This window comes from Neopsephotus bourkii, unplaced genomic scaffold (assembly GCF_033783945.1).
Source record: "Neopsephotus bourkii isolate Nb327-2 ecotype Australia unplaced genomic scaffold, CSIRO-AGI_Nbou_v1 NB_318, whole genome shotgun sequence".
NCBI lineage: Eukaryota > Metazoa > Chordata > Aves > Psittaciformes > Psittacidae > Neopsephotus > Neopsephotus bourkii.
In genome coordinates, this window is record NW_026900826.1 from 3127398 (window position 1) to 3147709 (window position 20312).

Sequence of the window (20312 nt, forward strand, 5' to 3'; positions counted from 1 at the left end):
AATCCTGCCTGAGGAGCGCCCTTGGCGAGGGATCGGCCGTCCCCCCAGCCATCGCCGGCGACCCGCGGCCCCATGTCCCGCTCAGCAGTGGCGGCCGGGCCGATACCGGCGGATGCGAGAACTTGTATAACAGGCTCGGGGAAGAACCCGCTTCTCGCCGCGCCCCCGATCCCTCCTCCCCTCGCCGGAGCCCGCCCGTCTCCGCTCCTCCTTTGCAGCCAATGGCACTAAGCGAGGTGGCTGCATGCGGTGGCGAGGACCCAGCGCCCGGGCTGCGAGAGGAGGAGGCGGCAGCCGGCTCTGCTCTCCGCGCGCTCCCGGCTCCCGCTCCGCGGCTGCGGGCACTCCTCCTGCCAGCGGCGGCCAGCCGCGCTCCGCCCGCCCCGAGCCGCCCCTCGGTGCTTGTGCCCCGCCGGTTCCGGCAGCATGGACTCGGACTCCGCGGAGCTCAGCGAAGGCGAGCTGGTCTCGCCCGCAGGTAAGAGGGGCGGCTGCTGCCTGGCCCCGCGAGCGACGGGTCAGGGGCAACTGCGGGAAGGAAGGGGTCCCAGCACACACCCCCCGCTGCCTCCGGGGCTGTGCGAGGCTCAGCGCCGAAGCGACAGCGCCGCTGTCCCGCGGTCCCTGCCGCCCCGTGCGAGCCCCGCTGCAGGACGGGCACTATCAGAGGCAGAAACCTCCCCTTGCCCGCCCGCCCCGCGGTGTTGCGAGCGGCGCCCGCTGCCGCACAGACAGACCGCGGGAGCGGGACGGGTGCGGCCCGGCGCCGGGCTCCGCTCTGCCGCGGGTAAGGGCGAGAGCCGCGCTGAAGAGTTGAACCGCGACGTGACAGCCGGCTGAATGAGCAGCGCTGGCGCGGAGCGGATGCATTGTGCTCTGTATCCACAGGCTGCGAAGTTTTCTGGGCTTGGTTAGGGCTATTTTGCTATCGCTCCAGGAGCACAGCAGTTAGCCCTTGTGCAGAAGGGGAGAGTCCCTCTCAGCCGGCCAGCATGCAAGGCCCTCGGGCCCCATCGCTTTTGTTTTCAAGCCCTAACTTGTTACCAAAACCCATAACGCTGTTTGTCTAGCTGCTGCAGCCGCATAGTTCTGAGATGAGACAGAAGAAGAAAAACATAAAACTCTCCTGCCATTTCCAAATCTCCACATTCCTGTACCCTGCACAAAACAAGCCACTGCTGGTGAGCCACAATTAAAGGCTGTCCTGCACAAACAGTAAGTGGGGACAATAAACTTGTGTGAAAGCCAGCATACCCGGAGGTAGGTTTGCTCTTGGGGCACAGCATGCATCCATGCATCCTGCTGCCGGTCAGTGGGGAACTGCTGTTGGCTCAAAGCCACCCCCTTCCTTATGCACATGAGGTCTGCAAGTCATCCTCGGTCAACAGTGGTGTTACCTGGCTTCAGCAGAGCAGGCTGAGGGTGCCAAACGCTGGCATGTGATGGATGCTGGGCTATTACTGACAGTGAGTGCAGAAGGAACCTGTCTGACCTCCAGCTTCCCATGGTGGAAGCCACAGGCACCTCTTCTCAGAAGCTGTTTAACTTGCATCAGACACAAGTAAGCACAGTTGGAATGTCTGAAACAATCCTAGTGATCATAAATCCCAACAGAAAGTTACCATGTTACATTATGAGGTCTTCAAGAAAGGTCTTTTTGCCAAACTCCATCCAGTTTGGGAATGTCCTTTATCCCAGCTGGCACCTCCTCCCATCCCCAGAAAGGTAGGTTTCAACACCAAACAATATTTTAACCAAAAGGAAAAAAACTGCCAGCTATTTTGTAAAATATATTGACTGTCCTATTAATACAGCAGTGATGAGCAATGATAGGATGAACATTACCCTTACCATAAGATCAATAGGTGTTATCTTGCTAGTCTCTCAGCAGAACAGGATTTTACAGCAGTCAAATCCAATTCAATTTTAACCTCTAAGGAGTCTATGAGGGGTTACCTTATTTTGCATTTTCCTACTTGTGATCTAGAAAAATAAGACTAGCAACAGGTCACAGAGCTCCTTATATCCATAAAGCTCCATTAGGCTGACGTTGGTAACAAAGACCACCAACAGCTATACTTTTTCATCCAAATATCCAAAGTAGTATGTGATGCACGAGTTACAAACATTACATTTATAGACAAATTAATGTACTAGCTCCTGCCAACAACTTAATCCTGTTCTGAATAGGATTTTCTTTTAAATAGATTAAAAATAACTATGCTTGGAGATTGCCATAAGTGCTTTTTATGTCATCACTTGCCAGCTGCCAAGAGTTGATGTTCATCAGTCTCCTCTCCTCTTTTCTGTTCCTGCTTTGTACTATCTAAGACAAGAAAAATCTGGAATTTTGACCATACATGGCAGATGCCTATGCAGTAGAATAGAGTGAAAATATGGTGGTTTTGTCTTAACCAGTTGCAATAATTCTTTCTGCACTAAAGAATTTCTTGCCATTTGTATCCTCCATCCTCTTCTGAAAAATACTTTTTTGCTAAATTTCATTTGGTCTTATTTCTGTGCTCCACCATATGTACAGTGCTGTATCTCCCTGTATGTGGGTGTTCAGTAGTCATGCTGTCAGTCACTGTTGAAGGCACAAAAGCTGAGGGGTTATGGTGTGGGAATCAGTCACCAACTTCAGGGAAGTGCTACACCACACAGATCCCAGTGACCAGGAGCATTCTGCCTGCAGCTTATAGGGCAAGCAAAGTGCATCAGAACAGTATTTGAGACAAAGTCCTAGTAGTGGTTCAGTTTTGGCCTTTGGTTAGCTGGGATTTCGTACTGAAAGCAATGCCAGTTTGAATGTTTAGCTTACTCTCTTAATTACTTTCAGCACTTTCAGGTTCATAAAGCAGTGACTTCAGCTTACACAGTTAAAACTCCTTGTAGCCATTGCCCACTTCTTGGGCTGTCTGACTGTTCAAGCCCAGTGTAATCCAGTTTAGTTTATCACTAGGGCTCCATGATGCTAATGCAATACAGATGTTTTAAAACATAACTTATTTAAGGGTTTGTACTACTTGTGCAGCACTTACCCACCCTTTTGCTGTCCCAATGGAACAGCACCCCTGCCATTCCTGGGACTCACATGGGTGTGCACAGAATAGGCTACCTTGTACGCCCCTACCATCTGCCACACATGCTTGGCTTCCAAAAGCCAGCTGGAGTCCTACTCGGAGATCCCAGCAGCCTCGTTTCCTTTAATAACCAACTTAAAGCTGAGTCTCCAAGGAGGCAGAACTATTTTTTCTGTGTTTATTCTGAACATGTTGTCATGATAGCATCTTCAGATTTCTTTGGTGCAAACAAAAAGCTCCTTGTACTTGAGTAGTGCAAGATGTGAGCTGTACTTTAAAACAAGCAGAAAGCATCACGCCTCTGTGCACAAGAGCATCCAGGCCCATGGCCTTGCCTTCCACAGTCGCACACCCATCTTTTACTGCTTTGCTTTTGAGTTGTCTATATAGTAAAAAAGTTTGGTTTTCGTCAGAAAAGTTACTCATGAGACAACCCCCCATTAAGGGCATTAAAGAGGTCTTCATGATGCTGAAAAAGATATATATTGCACTGCTAAATAAAAGAGTTGCATGCTTACTAGCACTACCCTCACTGAAATTCCTTGAGTTTTACTGCAGCTGGTCCTGTTTCTTTTCCTATAGATAAGCTTTCAAGAAGTGAACATTAATTTTAAAAATAGAACACTGTTCTCATTTTTTAATGTCCACCTATTGAGAGGTGGGTTTTTTTAAAGAACTCTTTGGTAGAGCACTGGACTACTTGTTCCCAGCCCTTTCACAGGCAGCTTAACACATGAAAGTATGAATCACCTGTACCAGCTTTCAGAGTAAGATTGCACAGAAATCCAGGTCATCACCAACAGCAGTGGTTCTTGCAGTGGGTTTGGAGATTCTGTATGTAGGAGAAAGAAGGCAGCAGATCTCCATTTGGTGTGGCTTGCCCTAAGTGCCCTGGCTGAAGCAAGCAGGAATTCAGCCATAGAGCTTTTAAGCAATATTGATTTAAGCCTTTCTACAAGCTCTTAAGTCAGAATATAATAGTTCCATTACAAAAACAAAAACAAAAACCATGAAATTCTATATTACACTATTAATATATGATAACTAGAGGCTAAATTGCCTGTATAGTCTTTGAAAAAAAGACAGATTGTTTATATGAACCTTAACATATCTTGGAGAGCTGGTGCCTTCTGGCTTTCATCCTGCTGAAGTCAACAGACATTTGGCCTAGGAAAGACTACAGCTTGCACTCTAAGTGGAGCTCTAAAGTGGTGACAAGAGTTTTGATTTTTGTATTTGAAGCATTAGCACTGTGGAGCATGCAACTTTGTCTGATGCAGGGGATAACAAAATGAAGACAACATTATCACAAGGCTTGAATCCCTAATGGCAGTGGGATCAAGAGGGCGAAGATCTTACCCTGGCACAAGAATATTAATACATTTCAGATTTTTAATAAATTATCTGAACTCTACCCTGGACAGGAGATATATTCCTGGTAAAAACAAGAATAGGCTTAACCATTATTTACTGTTGTAAAACAGCCCTGACAGACACAAATAATATTACAGCTACAGAAAAGTTATTTGATTTGTATTGGTTAGCAAATAACTTTCCTTCAAATCATTTATCATGCTACATGAACTGCCTGTACTTTTGTGATATTAATCTTTTAAGCCTGTTACATATTTTAATCCGTTTTACAAAGTTAAATGCCATTGAAAAGCTAATATATTCTTAGATAGATAATTAGAAAGTGTACCATAAGATATTTAGCACAATTATTTGAGGCATCAGCAATATACTTCCTTGACATAAAATGCAAGTAGGCATTTTATAACTCTTTTTTGCAGTATTACACTGGTCATTTGAATAACATTTGTCATGACAAAAAGGTGTATTTTGCCCCAGAGTGTTTGAACAAGGAGGGTTTTGATTTAACAAAGCTGTATTTTGATTCTACATAGAAAGTTCCAACTCAGATAAGCAATACTATTTATCAGACTTTAGACAAGCCAGCAGAAATGGTAGATAACAGCATGTTGTAAGTATGGAAACTAGAAAATAAACAAACCACAAACCAATAAAACCTGTTTGGAGTGGAAGGTGCAGACTCTACTGGATGATTCTGTTATGAAGTGTTTTCTAGCACCTATCTAATAAAGGGCTCTCCTTTCCCTTCTGCTGGAAAACAAAGGAAAAACAAAGCTAGTTGAAAAAAGATGGACAGATGACAGACATGAACTAGCACATCATGGGAAACCATGCTCCAAACTCTCTTACAAGGCTTTTTGGCTCACACTGCAAACTGAAGCAAGCATGTGTCCAAGTTTCTCTGCCAAGAGCACGGGCAAGAGACACTTTAGGATGAGCAAGCAGCAACTGCCTGCGAGAGTAGCAGCTAGGGCAAGCACATGAGCCAAGAGCCTGGTTGGGTGAATTTCCTTTGGATCTCTTCACTATTCCCTCCAGGAAACACCTGGGCTGCTGATTTACACATAGACCCCTCTTTAGCACAATGACTGTCAGATTGTTCAACTGGAAAGACCCTGCTTCTGGCAAGTTGAATAAACAACTTGGACAAGCAGAACAGACAGTTTAGTTGAACAAGTCAACTTGTTCAGGCTTCTGGGTTGGATTTTTCTTTTTTTTTTTTTTTTTTTGTAAATCAAGTGAAATTAGGAACTTTATAAAGCACTGGATTGAAGCTCGAGCTCACCTGCCTGTGCAGTAGCCAATACTAACTGCTATGCATCAATAGCCAGTATCACTTTTCAGTAGCTTTAATAGTTTCTTCCTACTTTTGAGGATGGCATATTGAAACATGTGGTCTCAAGAGGATTTGTCTTCATAGGTGAAGCACACTGACTCCCAGGTAAGGATAGCAGGCACATGAAGGATGTTGTATTAAGTTATTTTAGTGCACAAGTATTTAATACTCTTGATGAGAACTACTCATTTTCAGGACAGGGCATGCTAGTGCCACCTAGATACACATAGAGCATGCAGAAGACATCCAACAGATTTGCCAGGTCAGAGATAACCTGTTTCTAAGGCATGGTGGTTGATTTTACACTTACGTGAATAACGGTTGTAAGGGGTTCTCCATAGCCTCAAACTGAGCTGTTCCCACCTGAAATTATGATGCTGTTAGCAGTCAGTGACCAGAAAGCCTCTACTTTTCCTAAAAGGTAAATAGAGACAAGCCTCTGCCTTGCCAAAGGCCTAGAATGAGAGTGAGTTCTATTTGATGTGATATTTTGGCAAAAGTGGATGCTTATACAAGGCAATGAGTGCATCTCCTCAAAAACCTCACACTTCTCCTTTGAAGAAATCAATCTTTCATCTTTTCTTCTCATCTACACTAAACACTGAGATGTCATGGTAGGAAGACTGTCACCTGACTGTTGGTAACAGAAGAACAAAGCTATAAGCCTCAGATAAAAGGGCAAACAGTGGGCCAGAAAGATGAGTAAATTCCTGAAGACTTAGTCTGCCTGAGAAGCCATTGATATTTGCAGTTTACCCACAGCATCAGCCCTGGGGGTAACAGGCCCTCCCAGGAAAGTAGGAGAACCTTGTAACTTTTTAATGGCACTCGTCTTTTATGGTAAACCAAGCAGGACCTGGCTGTGAGCCCAAGCAGTGGTACACAATCCTCTAAACTGTTTATCTATTAATATACTTCCTGGCACTGTTTCAGCCCATGCCAGATAGCCTCCCACAGAATGTCCTGGCACGAGACAGAGGATATCAGTGGCCAGTATGAATTAAACAACATTTGGAGTGTGGGAAAGAATTCAGCTTGAATCCAGATGGCCATACAGTGCATGTACAACAGGTTCTGTCCCAGTTTATTTGCATAGAGCCTGTGGTCAGAGCAGGGTGCAGACATTCTTTGCTATTACCATGACTTCTGGTGCACTGCTCAAGGCTGTCCAGCTGCTAGACTGATTGTGGACCACTCTCAGGGCAGCTGCCTTGGGCCAAGACCTGGATTTGGAGTCTTGCCCAACTAGAAATGTGTTGCTTGCTGTTTGTCTGCAGAAATCTCTCTGCCAGTTAAGAGTTTGCGAGGGCACTGGTAAGTCTGACTGAAGGAGACTTAAAGGAAGCCAAGACTAACTTGCTGTAATAATTATGACTTTATACTCAAGACTCAAACATCATCTGGAAAAGCCAAGTTTGCTCAGACACTGGCTGGTAGCCCATGATTTTCCTCCTTTTTAAGGCAACCATCTTTAACGGAAAAAGCTGAGAAAGAGCAAAAGTCACTTTGCTGTCCTTTCCAGCAGTCACTAATCCCTCCTTGCTAGATTCTGTTTGAAGTCAGGTTTTATCAGTTGGTTCTGTCTAGCCTTCCTGCAGAGGAACTAGTCTCTCCGTACAGATGTAGGGTTTGTTTAATATGTGTTGATGTAACAACAGAAATTAGAGCAAGATTATTTCCATCTATGATATGAAAGACATTTCACCATTAAAACATTCCTTTTGGTCCTCTTACAGGTGCTAGTTTAATATGAAAGGTAATCTTCTGAAACACAAATACTAAAAACTAGAAGAATACCATGCTACCACCAATGAGCATCTCATTTCTGGCATTAACTTTGTTTATCCAAGCAGCTTGTGTTACAGGAAAAGCTAAATTTTCTCTCTTTGAAGAAATGCATTAACACTATTACTGTGTTACCGTCTCCTTTCCAAACAGTTTTCTGTTTACTTTTAGAGCACATAGTTTACATGGTCCAATCACTGACATATGCAGATCAAATACAGGTTTCTTGAACTTGAAAGCAAGTTGTTCTTTATTTGGTTTATTTGTTTGTTAATTAAAATAACCATCGTTCAGATGATTCTTTCAACAAAACCTATGTGCCATATAATGTTATGACCTGTGAATGTCTGGTTTTTGTTTACTTGCATCTAATTTTGACTTTCTCTATTTGTGCATCGTTTCACTTTAACTCCCAGAATTCAGAAGGAAGTAGGTTAAAGGTATCAAGAGCAACCATCATGCTCACTTCAAAGCATGGTGGGTCGCCTTTTTGATACTTACTCATCAGCACTTTGAGACCTTATTTCATTAATGATCTCTGTTAGCAGAAGTGTTTAGTAGTAGAGGCAAAAAAAATAAGTACAGTCATAATGATGCACTGCTACTGGACTTCTTAGACAATAAAGAATCGATGAGAAAAAATGCTGACCTGGATTACAGATTTACAAATGGGATAAGAAGTTAAAGCTTAAGTATATATAAAGACCACTTCCACAAACATCAGCAGGAATAGAGTATACTGGCACACTACAACTTGTTTTTACGGGGCACCAGTTGATCCAACAGGGTCTTTATACATGAGGAAGGTTCTGTTTAGTGATTAAACCTCATCTCTATCAGAAAAGGCTTCTATCATATAAAGGTGCCCCTGCCCATGGCAGAGGGTGGTGGGGGAACAAAATGATCTTTAAAGTCCCTTCCAAACCCAAACTTCCAACTCAGTCTAACCTGAGCTCAGCTATGAGGTGCATCTAGCTTCTCTCTTACGTGTATTTAAGTCTATTTCCACAGCAGTTCTTAAAGGTTGGTATCAGATATTATCCTGCATAAGAAGGAATCTCATAACACTGTATGCCCTTGGGGCAGATATGGCTGAGATTTTACTTCTGCCTCCTTGCCTGACAACCCTCAGGGGAAAAAACAACCCTAAAACAAACAAACCAACCCAACCCCAACCCAACCCACAACACAAAAAGACCCCCACACAACCCAAATCCCCAGACCAGTATTTTCATCCAAATGACATTTCTCCACAAAACACTTTCCCCTACAGAAATCATACGGAACTGATGGAATAATAAGGGGAGTGGGGGGAATCATATGAAGGACAGACAAATACTCATGTTCTTCAGATTCCATCATGTCTGGGGACTTAGGGCAGTTCCAATACTTAGTTGTTAACCAGATGGTATCTGTTTATCCTCCAAACCAGGATCTCTCCTGTAATTTTGAGGCTGACTTCCAAACTGTGAACTAGTGTTCTTTTTATCTAGATGGTATCACTCACTTCAACAAGTTCAAGAGAAAGCTGTGCTGATTTTACTCCATGCCAGGCATTCAAAAAGCATAGTTATGAAGAGCCAGAAAATAGCCACTTCCAGTGTTATGTTGCAACACGCAGCAGCTCATGCTGGTAAAAATGGTTATTTTGACTACATCAAGAACAGTGAGTGGAACTGCTCCCTGGGAGGGCAGGCAGAAATGCCTCATGCTTTCAAAAGAGGCCTGGCACATGCAGCACACTCAGGCTCTCAAAAGGCAAGGAAGGTCAAAAGCCTTCCTGAACCCTCTTTGAATGCCACATGCTACCAGAGAGGCCGAGTCCCTTGCAGGAAGGCAGATGCCAAGATTTTGTCTATATTCTCCATCTTCTATCCTCTACAGTCATTTTCAATTCTTTCTCTTTCCACCTATCCTCACCTTTCAACACTAACAATTTGAGTTTCTTTTCCAGGTATTCACATCTTCCTAGCATGTCAGGAGGTTGAAACTAGATGATCTTAAGGTCCTTTCCAACCCAAACTGTTCTATGATTCTATGTAACTGGTGTCTCATTTCCCCATGCTTTGGTCAATACGCTATTCTTTGCAAGCCTGAATTGTTCCCATATTGATCTGATTTTTCTTCCTCCACTCATTTCTTCTCAAATATTCTAGGGTTTATGATTTCTGCCACTGTAAGAGGGAGTAAATGCTGTCAGGTTATATTTAATGAAAGGGAAAACTGATGGGAGTAAGATTCCATCTTGTCTTTGTAATTAGAGGTATTAGAAACAGATTTGCCTTGCTAGAGGAACCAACCTGCCTCCTCTGGCAAACAAACAGTACAGGCAGTGGGTTTGAAAATGAGATTGGTGTCATCTTGATTAGTAAAGCATGCCGAGAACACGAAAGTTAATTCCATCTTGAAATACTGAAACAGATCTAGTATTTGCCAGAGAGAGAGAGAACACAAAAGCATCTCCACAGATAACAAGAACTTCCCTGTTATTTCCAAGTTCATTCCTGAACAAAACAGCTACTTGGAGAAACAGTATAGCCTCACCCCTGGAAGATCAAATCATTGGGCTTGAATAGCAGATCCAGGGAAGAAATTGCATTTCTCTCCAGACACAGAAGCCTGTGACTGTCATTGATAAAATGAGGTCAGAGGAGGACACTGCTTTCTAGTGACATAGCTTAATTACACGGAATAAAGGAAAACAGAGCGTAGCCCTTTTGCAGAGTATTGTGGTGAAGCATGGCATGCAGATCCTCCCCCCCCCCCCCCAAGTTTACCAATATATTTTCTTAAAAGTTCTAATAATTTTTCATTAAGAGATATTGCAAGAAGATTCACAGAGGCTGCCTCTAGAAATCAAGCAAAAGCTTTAGACAGCTGTAAAGAGGTAGCAAAGGTGAGAGATGCTTCTAGAAGCTGAAGTCATACTCTTAGGACAAAAATGCCTATTTCACTGTTCTTCTGCCATTGAGACAAGGATGAGTGCATAGAAGTACACCAAAGGAGGCTTTAGGGAAACAACCTGAAGCCAAGAAGATGCAGGTTCACCAGAACACCAACACAGCACCTGCATGCACCTTTCCACCCCACTGCTGACCTGGTTGAGTTGAATCAAGCACAGATCAAAGCAGTCTGTCCATTGCAGGGCTAGCAGGTTCCCTGACACGGAGGTTTCATCTTCCATCTCCAGAGTGGCTAGAAACAGGGTCCATTCTCCATGACAGCATCTCTCTGGATCGCTAACTCTTAATGCCAGGCCCACCTCATTCATCCTCAGTCAGCAGCATCTTGTGTGCGATTTGCCAGAAGACAGGAGGACACACAGTCCTGCCCATCAGATTGGGTGACAGACAGGGAGAGCACTGCTTTGCTCTGGTGCAGCCATTCTCCATTTGCATGGTGCAGCACCGGAGGAGAGACATTAACATTACATGGTATGATTTTGCAGCCAGGATGCCCATGTGGCCTTCAAATTCCCAAGAGCTGTGTCTACGCTTGCCTGTCCATGTACAGAAGATGAGTAACAGTTTCTTTTGCACTGCCTAGAGCTCTGTGTATTTACCTTTTAGAACTTCTCTAGGAAAATATTGCCTTAGCAACAGCTGCACAGTATTGAGACCGAGACAAGTGATGTGTAGGAAGAGAATTTAAGGTGATGGTGGGGGGAACCATTATTCAATGTTTTCCATATTTTCACAGAAAAGAATTTAATTTCCTTGAAGTTAGCACAGTCAATGACAAGGAGGTAGAAAGGTTCATGTCAAATACCTCTAGCTGTGCACTGAAATGAAATATAACTAGAATTACCAAATAACCAATGCAGGCAACCACAGGCTGAGAGTGGTTTTTTATTAATTTACTTGCTATTTGAAACAGCTTCTCTATATTGGTAAAGTTCTTTTTCCTCAGCCACATTTGATGGGAATTCAGATACTTGCTTAACATAATGGCACACATGCTAATTCTGGAATACTTGTTTCTTTCTTCACTTTTACAGGTGACAAAGCAGTGTTTACACTTAACAGGGATTATAATTTAGGGACAGTTAATGCCTGTGTTAAAATCACTTCATCAATGACATACAGACTGTCTGCTCTACAGATCATGTGTTACTGAAAAGACTGGAATGAAGAATAATCTTTAAATAAGGACTCTGCTTTGAAAGCAATATGGCTTCTTTACCATGATGAAGTGATACACAGTAATCATAAAGCTTGTAAACCTCACAGCAATTTTGTTGCTGCAATTAACAGTTATTCACTTGACTTCTTTTTGGGTTGAAATTTGCCTTGGTCTAACTTCTGCTTTTTTGGGGTGGTTTTTTTTTTTGTATACAAAGAGCACGTGTCTGAATGAAACTGAGCTTCTTTCTTTTATCCTTATGTAAAGTGGACAAAACTAATTTTCCTTAAGGAAATGCTATATATAGAGAAGCTAAATACTTTCAAGTCCTAGACTTCAGTAGGTTTTTTGACATCATCCCCAGAGAGACAGAAATGCAAACAAACAACATAAAAGCAATTTCCTTCATGAAAATACACAGAGCACCAGGAACAGCATAGTAAGTAAAGAGAACAGTGTCCTCCAGAATGGAAGTCTTTATCCTGTTGGGTCACATTTTTCACTAGCAATGATCATGTCCTGTTACCACAAATGCACACACATCAGTAGGCAAGACTTTAAAGCCAAGTTTTAAGTATTTTCAACAAATGTCAAGAGCTGAATAAATCACAGAAGGTGCAGGCTCTGCCATTCAGGAGGTACAGTGTGGAATAACAGCTCTGGGAAAGAAAAGAATGCTACTGAGCATTTTTGTACCATCAGATTTGCAGACTGTTATAAATCAATCTCTGCCTCCCCACGGTTACCCCTGGGGGGGACTGTGGCTGGGAAGCTGCCTCCCTAGGGAGAACTGCACACAATGCTGCTGCAGGACTGGAAAAAACCCTGCATTTTGACCTTTTGCCGCTTTCTCAGTCTTTGAGGGTAGCACACCTGCATTGTGCCAGCTGTTGGAGTAGGTTCTCTTGTTGGGGTTTTTCCTGGTTTGTCTCTAGCAGATCCACAATACAAAGGTTTCTATACACAGACACACATGAAATCTGTATTTAAAGTTACTTTCACTTGGGCTCATATATATATACACACACATGGCTTTCATGATGTTAAGGGGAAATGGACCCTAGCTTGCCTAAAACACTTCACGCTGAAATGACAAATAAAAATTAATCTCGGGACAGTCCTATCCAAGCCAGTGAAAGCAGGGTGACCAACTCCGCAATAGAACAGTTAACTCAGATAGAGGAGACACCACAGAGGAAACATCAGACAGCTACAGTTAATAGGACATGATGTAATGGCTTCAAACTTGAACAGGGGAAGCTCAGGTTAGATAGAAGGAAGAAGTTCTTTACTGTGAGGGTGGTGAGGCACTGGAACAGGTTGCCCAAAGAAGTGGTGAATGCTCCATCCCTGGCAGCGTTCAAAGCCAGGTTGGGCACGGCTTTGAGCAACATGGTCTAGTGTGAGGCATCCCTGCCTGTGGCAGGAGGGCTTGGAACTAGATGATCTTAAGGCCTTCCAACCCAAACCATTCTGTTACGTGCTCAGATATGTCAGATTTCAACAGATGGAATGCTGATTTGGCGTTTACATAATTCTAACAGAGTACAGAAGGATAGACATGTGCAGAGTAACAGAAAGTGGCAGTATTAAGAAGCTTCCTCATGTTTCCACATGCTCATTTGAAAGAAGATGGAAAGAAAATATCCTGGTTTTCCAGGCTGCTTTTTTTTTTACCTTCTCTTTTTCAGTTTTTCCATCACAAAAAAAAAAAAAAAAGCACCAAACGATGGCAGGATTCCTTTCCTCATATAACATCCCAGCAGGTGTATGTACTAGTAATACTGTATTCATATTAAGCATGGACTTCCATGTTAACAGCCCATCCACCAATTTAATACATTGTAAGAGGTATGTGTTACATGCATATCTTCTTAAACTTCACCACTTTCGATTAAATAACACCTTCCTGAATTTCAAGTCAAATAGGATTTGAAATTTAAGGACATTGTAAAGATACTGGTCTCATTTCTTTGTGCAGCCTCCCATATCATATCCTTTAAAATCTGATGGATGAAGTACTGGACTGACAGCAGGGTCTTAATCATAGCCTTAAGCAAGTATTTCAGTTGATCTATTTCTCCTCCCATTCCTGGTCTGTTTACCTTTACTATTTTTAGGTCAGAGTGTCTGAGTTTGTGCAGTAAGAACCTCAAGATGTTTTATTAAAAGCTAGTAAATAGTAATATCAATGCAGTGCATGGTCACTGTAGGTACTTTTATAGGTATATTATAACTTCCAACCCCAAGAAAGAAGCTGCACCTCTGCAGTTAGCACTTAAATATCACCTTAAATATGAAAGCTCCATATGCATTCAATGTGGTGTTTCAGAAGCCTTTCATAGAAGGCTGCCATTAGAGCACTAATTCATCACAGTTGACTTTGTCATATTAAACATATTACTGTGATTATTTTTTCTCTAATAAGCAGAGCTAATGCATAAGACTATGATGTCTTGTGACATATCATATGTCTACTTCTGTCTGAAAACAGGAGTAGAAATTTCATATTTTTTAGTAATTAAACCAAAGAGAACATACATTTCACACACCCCCCCCCCCCCCCCCCCCATTTTTCCATTTGCTTCCGATTCTGGCTGTCCAGCTCTCTGGCAGTGAAAGCATGTTTAGAATAAAAATAGAACCCACAATTTGAAACTTCTCTTTGTTTTGCTTTTCCCTTACAATACATGAGCCTCTGACTGAAATGAGGAAAGTCTTTCACCCAAAGAGAATTTACCAGAACAAAAGCAGCTTGGCAGAATTAACATGCTCATATTTTTGGCATATTTTCTGATATAAGTCTTCCAAAATACAGGGTGGGATCAAGCACAGAGAGATCCTGATCAAGTGATAGAACACAAACTTCCTTCCATGACTGTGATAAACCACAGTCTAAGAACAGAGTCTCACAAAGAAACCCACTGTACATCATAGAGTGAAGAGCATTCCCTACAGCATGTAGAGTCTGTTTTCTTCATAACTCCAGTTTCAGTTCTGCCACATAAAACACTGTGTGTTGACCTTACATATGTAACCCACCTACACCATAATCTTCAAGAGGTTGCTTGCTGCCAGGCTCACCTGTGTGCACCCCAAGGAATATGGACATTTTCTAGTCCTGTCTGTTCAGACTTCTCTGCAGGAAGATCACTTTCTAGGATACTGAAATTGTGCTTTAAAACCATTCACCTTCCATTGCTTCATCTCAGGCAATGCCTTAGTGGAAGGAATAATAAACCCTCTGTAAGGTGACAAGATCTGGTAACCTGTCACTAACCCCCAAATTCTAGAAACCCAAATGAATCCTGGCCTGAAATATAACAAACTCCAAAATCAGATCCATCCAAGGCATAGCTTTGCATTAATAGAGCTCTAACAGTAATCTTGCCTGTAGAAACACAGGTTGAGGTTTCAGTAGTGAACAGTTGTAGTGGATAACATTATTTCCTTCTCTTACATCTCAAGATCAGTTCATTCAATCTAGAAATGAGATCACTAAAGAACATTTCCCACACACACACATACTGGAATATTGCTAAAGTTAGTTAATATACGGAGGGATCAATGTTGGAGGCAGAACAAGAAGCACTCAGCATATTTAGCATGCTTGCAGCTAGGGAGATAGACTCTGACATTACAAAAATCTTTCTAGCTGTAGGAGTTACAAGCACTGCATTAAGCCATGAAGGGATGTTAGTCTTTAGCAACAGAGTAGACAATTATCTCTTCTAGCCTGCTGGTTTTATCTCTGAGAAAGGAATGGATTGAATGGTTGTTAAAACATTCCTTCAACCTCATGCTTCTGCAACACTGAAACAATAGACAGCAATTTGAAGGTTAGCTCGGTGACACGAACTATTTTCTACACCAAACCAAATTGTTGTCCTCACTGCGCTTTCTGTGTGAGCAGACAATAACCTTTGCCAAAAATCGGTCCCTAACTCTATCTCATTTTCAACACTGATAGTCTTGCAGATAAAGCCTCCAACCTTCCTGTAGAGTGCTCACTTCAGTGAATATCTGCATAGACAGTCCACCAGTCCTAACGTTAGCCAGATAACCCTCACTGGCTACAACTTCAGAGCTTCTGAGCCTTGTTCACTGATCAGTTACCTAACCACTAGGTTGCAAGCAGTTAACAAACATTGATTTCTAAAGTGTAAATGCAAACTGTTCAGTTGTCAAGGCTCATAAGACACAGCTGAAAAAAAAAAAAGAAAAGAAAGGGAGAAAACCACTTGATTATTCTTATCATTTCTTTTCCGCAAGCTGAAAAACCCCACAGATTATGTTAAACCACGAGATCAGGGTGCACCAATTGTGTGTATCTTAAGCTATCACATCACATTCACCATCCATTCTCATCTCCCCAGATTCAATTCAGTTTAATCCCTCCCAGCATCACCTCAGGTATTACTGATGCTTAATTGCTACAGCAGGCACTGCGCTATAGACTGCAGACTGCCCTCACCTCTCCAGATGCTAACGTTCCTCCAGAAGGCAGGTGTAGCCACCCTCTGTGCCAGCCAGCTTGGAAAGCAGAAACAGAGCCAGCCTAGGTCATCAGCAAACTATTCCTGGAGGTCTGTCAGCGATATCTTGTGTTTGCATACCATGTAGCCACTAGCCATTATTAACACCTAATGGCAATCTTAAATAATACTAAAAATATAATCTCCTGTAGGTACTGTAGATGCATCTTGCTTAATGCCCACTAGAAGCATTTTGTAGGTGTAAATTACACCTGGAGAAAAGGAAGGTGGATTTCTGCTCTATTAAATTACACCATCCTCTACCAGCCTACACACTGATTAGGTGTTGCTTAACAATGCAGTGAAACCAGGAGGCAAACTAGACCAAAGCATAACACCAAGTATGTTGCTGAAGAGCAGATGACATTGTTAACTTTGCCAGAAAGTGTATTTTATACATGAAACATTCAAGTTCCCATTTTAATCTTGTTATAACAATGCCATATATAGCAGGGAGGGGGAGAGGGGGGGAAAAATAGAACTGTTCCTGAAATGAACCAAGATAGACTAAGCACTCATCCATCTTAAGAATCCGAATTTTACCCAGGAAAAATAAAGCAAAAAGCAATATTAAAAGCTAGGAATTATAGCTAGCCTTATTCCTTTCTTTGTAGAGCTGTAACTTTCCCCTGGAGAAATCTAAGCAGACTGAAGAGGGGAAAAATATTGGAATATTCCAGAATCCTGTTGTGAATTCCAACCTCATCCTGGCTCATAAAAGGAGAGACTTGAGACACTTCAGCCTTTCTCCCACAGGTTTTGGTTTCTATGCAAAGCAAGGGAGAAGAGATGCCTTCCAGGTGGTCACTATAAGGACCACCAGGTCTCGAGTTGCTCTGTCAAATCTGTAGCCAGGAACACCAAATCTTTCATTCAATTTTTATGAATTCAAAATATGGCAAGACTGAAAAAACAGACTCTGCAGCTCAAGACTACAGAAGGAGAAAGAGATGCAGGCTGCCTTACAGAGACAGGAGTCCAGACCAAGTACAGTCTTGCCTTCCATCTACCTGCAAGCCAGCCTTTAGGAGCTGCAAGTCTGGAACTTGTGAGCACAAAGGTTTTCTTAAGTTCAATCATAGGAGGGAGACAAGGGAAACGTAATGTTTCCTCTCAGCGAGTGTGCCACAAAGTCACTCTGGGCTACGCAAGGAAAGCACATCAGAATTACTGAAATACAATGCGCGAATAAAACTACTACAGAAAGCACTTGGCATAATGCTCAGCTATTCTGCTACTAGAAATAAGCTAATCAAGCCTTGATGATACTCTTGAATATTAAACAAGGAGTTAAACATTCATCTACATCTTAGATGAAAATACCTCAACAGAAAGCATTTAAATCTAATAGAACGGTATTCCCAGAGACCATTTGAGCTCACCATGTAAGAAAACACCATTTCTGTGAACACCACTTGAGTATGGAGTATGTATTTGCTTAAACTGGTTAACCCAACAGTTTCCTCTCTCTCTCAGACTAATAAAGAATATCTCTAAGGAAAAAACAAAGGGGGACTAAACAAGCAAAAATATAAATGCTGCCAAACTAGCCTTAAACTCAGAGTAAACAAGAGCCCTGTAAATACGTTGTCAAACAGACTGGTAGATGTGTTACTGCACATAGTGCTAGCAGAGTCAAGTCCTTCATTTGCACAGGACTTTGCAGAATGCCCTGCCAAACTCCACTGTAAGTTTATGGCTACAGAATTACAGCCTCAGGTTTTTATTTGTTTAGTTTGGCTTCTTCCAGCAAAAAGTCAACGACTTACACAAGCAGTTCAACCCATTCTTAGTTCCATGAAATAGCGAAACAAAAGGCTAGTGGCCACCCAGACAAACTCCAGTTCCACCTGTGCCTTGTGCCAAAGCAACATAAAAGGACCACAGAAACTCTACCCTATACACACACGCTGCAGTGGTGTGAAAAAGCTACTGTCCTGCAGAAGCTTTTCCACACAAAACTCCACGATACTGTTGTAGGCTGCACAGAAATCACTAAGTTAACAAGGCTCCTTTCAGCTCAGCACACAGCTTCCCACAGCAGCAAATGCCCAGACAAGAACATCGTAATAACCAGAAAAGTTTCCCACAGCCTCCAACAACAGCCCCGAGATGTTCCAAGTTCAAAGACAGACCAGCAGCACCAAGGAGCTACACACCAACCTTGCAAGCTGCGCATCCTGTGTTTCAGCCTTCTATCACTGCCTTCTCCTCCATGCTCCCCTGCAATGAATAACACACTCTCCACCCTGCCTCTCTCCCATTTTAAGCAGCAGGTGAAGCTGGTCAGTGAAACCCTTGATTTGCTGATGAGGAGCACCTTGTGCTATGGGTGAGACAGCAGCAACACAGTGTTGCTATGTGTATCTCCCCTTACTACATGTCTCAGATGCATAGACCAAAATCTGACTCCATAGTTCATGTTATTTTGAGCCATTAATTAATTTTTATCCTTACTTTGGTGCTTTGAAGTCTGCTGTGTGGTTTTCCATTTCAGACATTCCCATGCTCAAAAAAGCAAATTACAAAGAGGATCACAGAGACCAGTCTTCCAGCCCGAGAATACAAATTAAATCTGCAGTATTGACAATGCCATATGCAAGTAGCAATTGCAGAGTAGGACTGCATAACAAGGCATAGAAAGATTCTGAAAGTATTAAAGGAATTTAATTTTTAATTGGACTTTCAGCTATTGACTGTTTTAAAGTTGTTGTCAGCAGTGTTTGTCTTGCAGTGTAAAACTTGTTACTATATGAAATAAGTATCTTCAGAGTACAGCAAGGCAATTTAAAAGCTCAAAGATACTTTGTTAGTATTACGGGGAAAAACATAATTACCAATTTTGCTCTTAATTAAATTAATTTTGCTTATTAGGCCTGAAGCAATGCCTAATCTTGCAGTTTTACTTTGGTAAAACTCCCATCAAGTGAGGGGTTAGTCCTAGACACAATCTGGGAAGGAAGCCGGAAAATACTTCTCTAATGAACTTTTAGAAGCTGATTGGAGTAGGTAGCTGGTATTACCAGCTCTATGGAAATGAAATACTCAGTGCCATCTTGGACTGTGAAAATCACACTGTTAGAGCCTGCAAGGGACATAGCACTGAAGTAGGCAGAATTTCAAATTAGCTTACTATCCCACTAGCAGGGTGGTTTAGGTGGAAGTTCTCACTCTGGAAAAGATGTTATTTGTGTCTCTTTCTCACATCGTTCACTATATCTTTCAGGGTTGCTAAGAAACAGCAGCATTACAGTAGAGTAATCATTCCTACTCCATTTGAAATTGTAGCTAATTAGCCTCTGTGTGAAGTGGGATTCCTAGCATGAGAAGAGAGAAAGTTTATGTTTAAATGCACAAACTGATACTACCGAATAACTGAGGATTCATTCTAAATCAAAATATTCAAATGGCAACAAGCCCTGGGAAGTTCACGTGTCCCAGAAGGTTTTCTAATACTTGGGTAGAAAAAAAGGAATCATGATCAGCTGCGTCCCAAAATCTGTGCTTTTGCAGACCTTAATAAAAACTCTCAGCTTGAGTGTGAAATCTGATGGGTACAAAGACAAAGATGATGTGATTGGATATGGATAACATACGCAGCAGGAGGATGTTTACAGCTTAGGAGAAGGTGAGAAGTAAAAATGTGCAGGTATAATTTTTATATGAAAATAAAAAAGAATATGGTACAAACTATTGGGGAACAAACATGTTTAGGTTATACACATGTATCTGATGATCCTTGTCTTCTGCATGTCTTGCTTATCTGAACAAATTTAAGCATCCTGGTCTTGAACAGAAATGTCTTGGTCGTGTCATTTGCCAAGGAATTTTCTAATTAGTGCCTTTGTTGTATGGAGCTGTAGTCAAAGGATTTTGTCACTTGATTTCCAAACGTGAGTGAGAACCTGGTATTTCATTACTAAAGGACAATGAATGAGTGCCTGCTGTTTGAAGTTCAGGAGAAATCGGTCATTATCTTTCTAGCAAATTTGTGGTAGCTCTAATACCACTTTTTAACTCAGTCTACTATGGGACTTTCAAATACCTCAGAAACTGATTGCTGTGAAAGCCTTTTTT

The 20312-nt window shown here is 42.2% G+C and overlaps 1 protein-coding gene across 1 annotated transcript in view; it reads left to right on the forward strand.

Annotated features, from left to right (window-relative positions):
- The first annotated feature begins 211 nt into the window (after positions 1-211).
- The window catches only part of TNFAIP8L3 (TNF alpha induced protein 8 like 3), a 46349-nt gene continuing 26248 nt past the window's right edge, over positions 212-20312 (forward strand). Inside the window, exon 1 of the mRNA XM_061347401.1 lies at positions 212-478. Coding sequence (XP_061203385.1) covers positions 427-478 — 52 coding nt within the window. The 5' untranslated portion in view covers positions 212-426. The remainder of the gene's footprint in view (positions 479-20312) is intronic.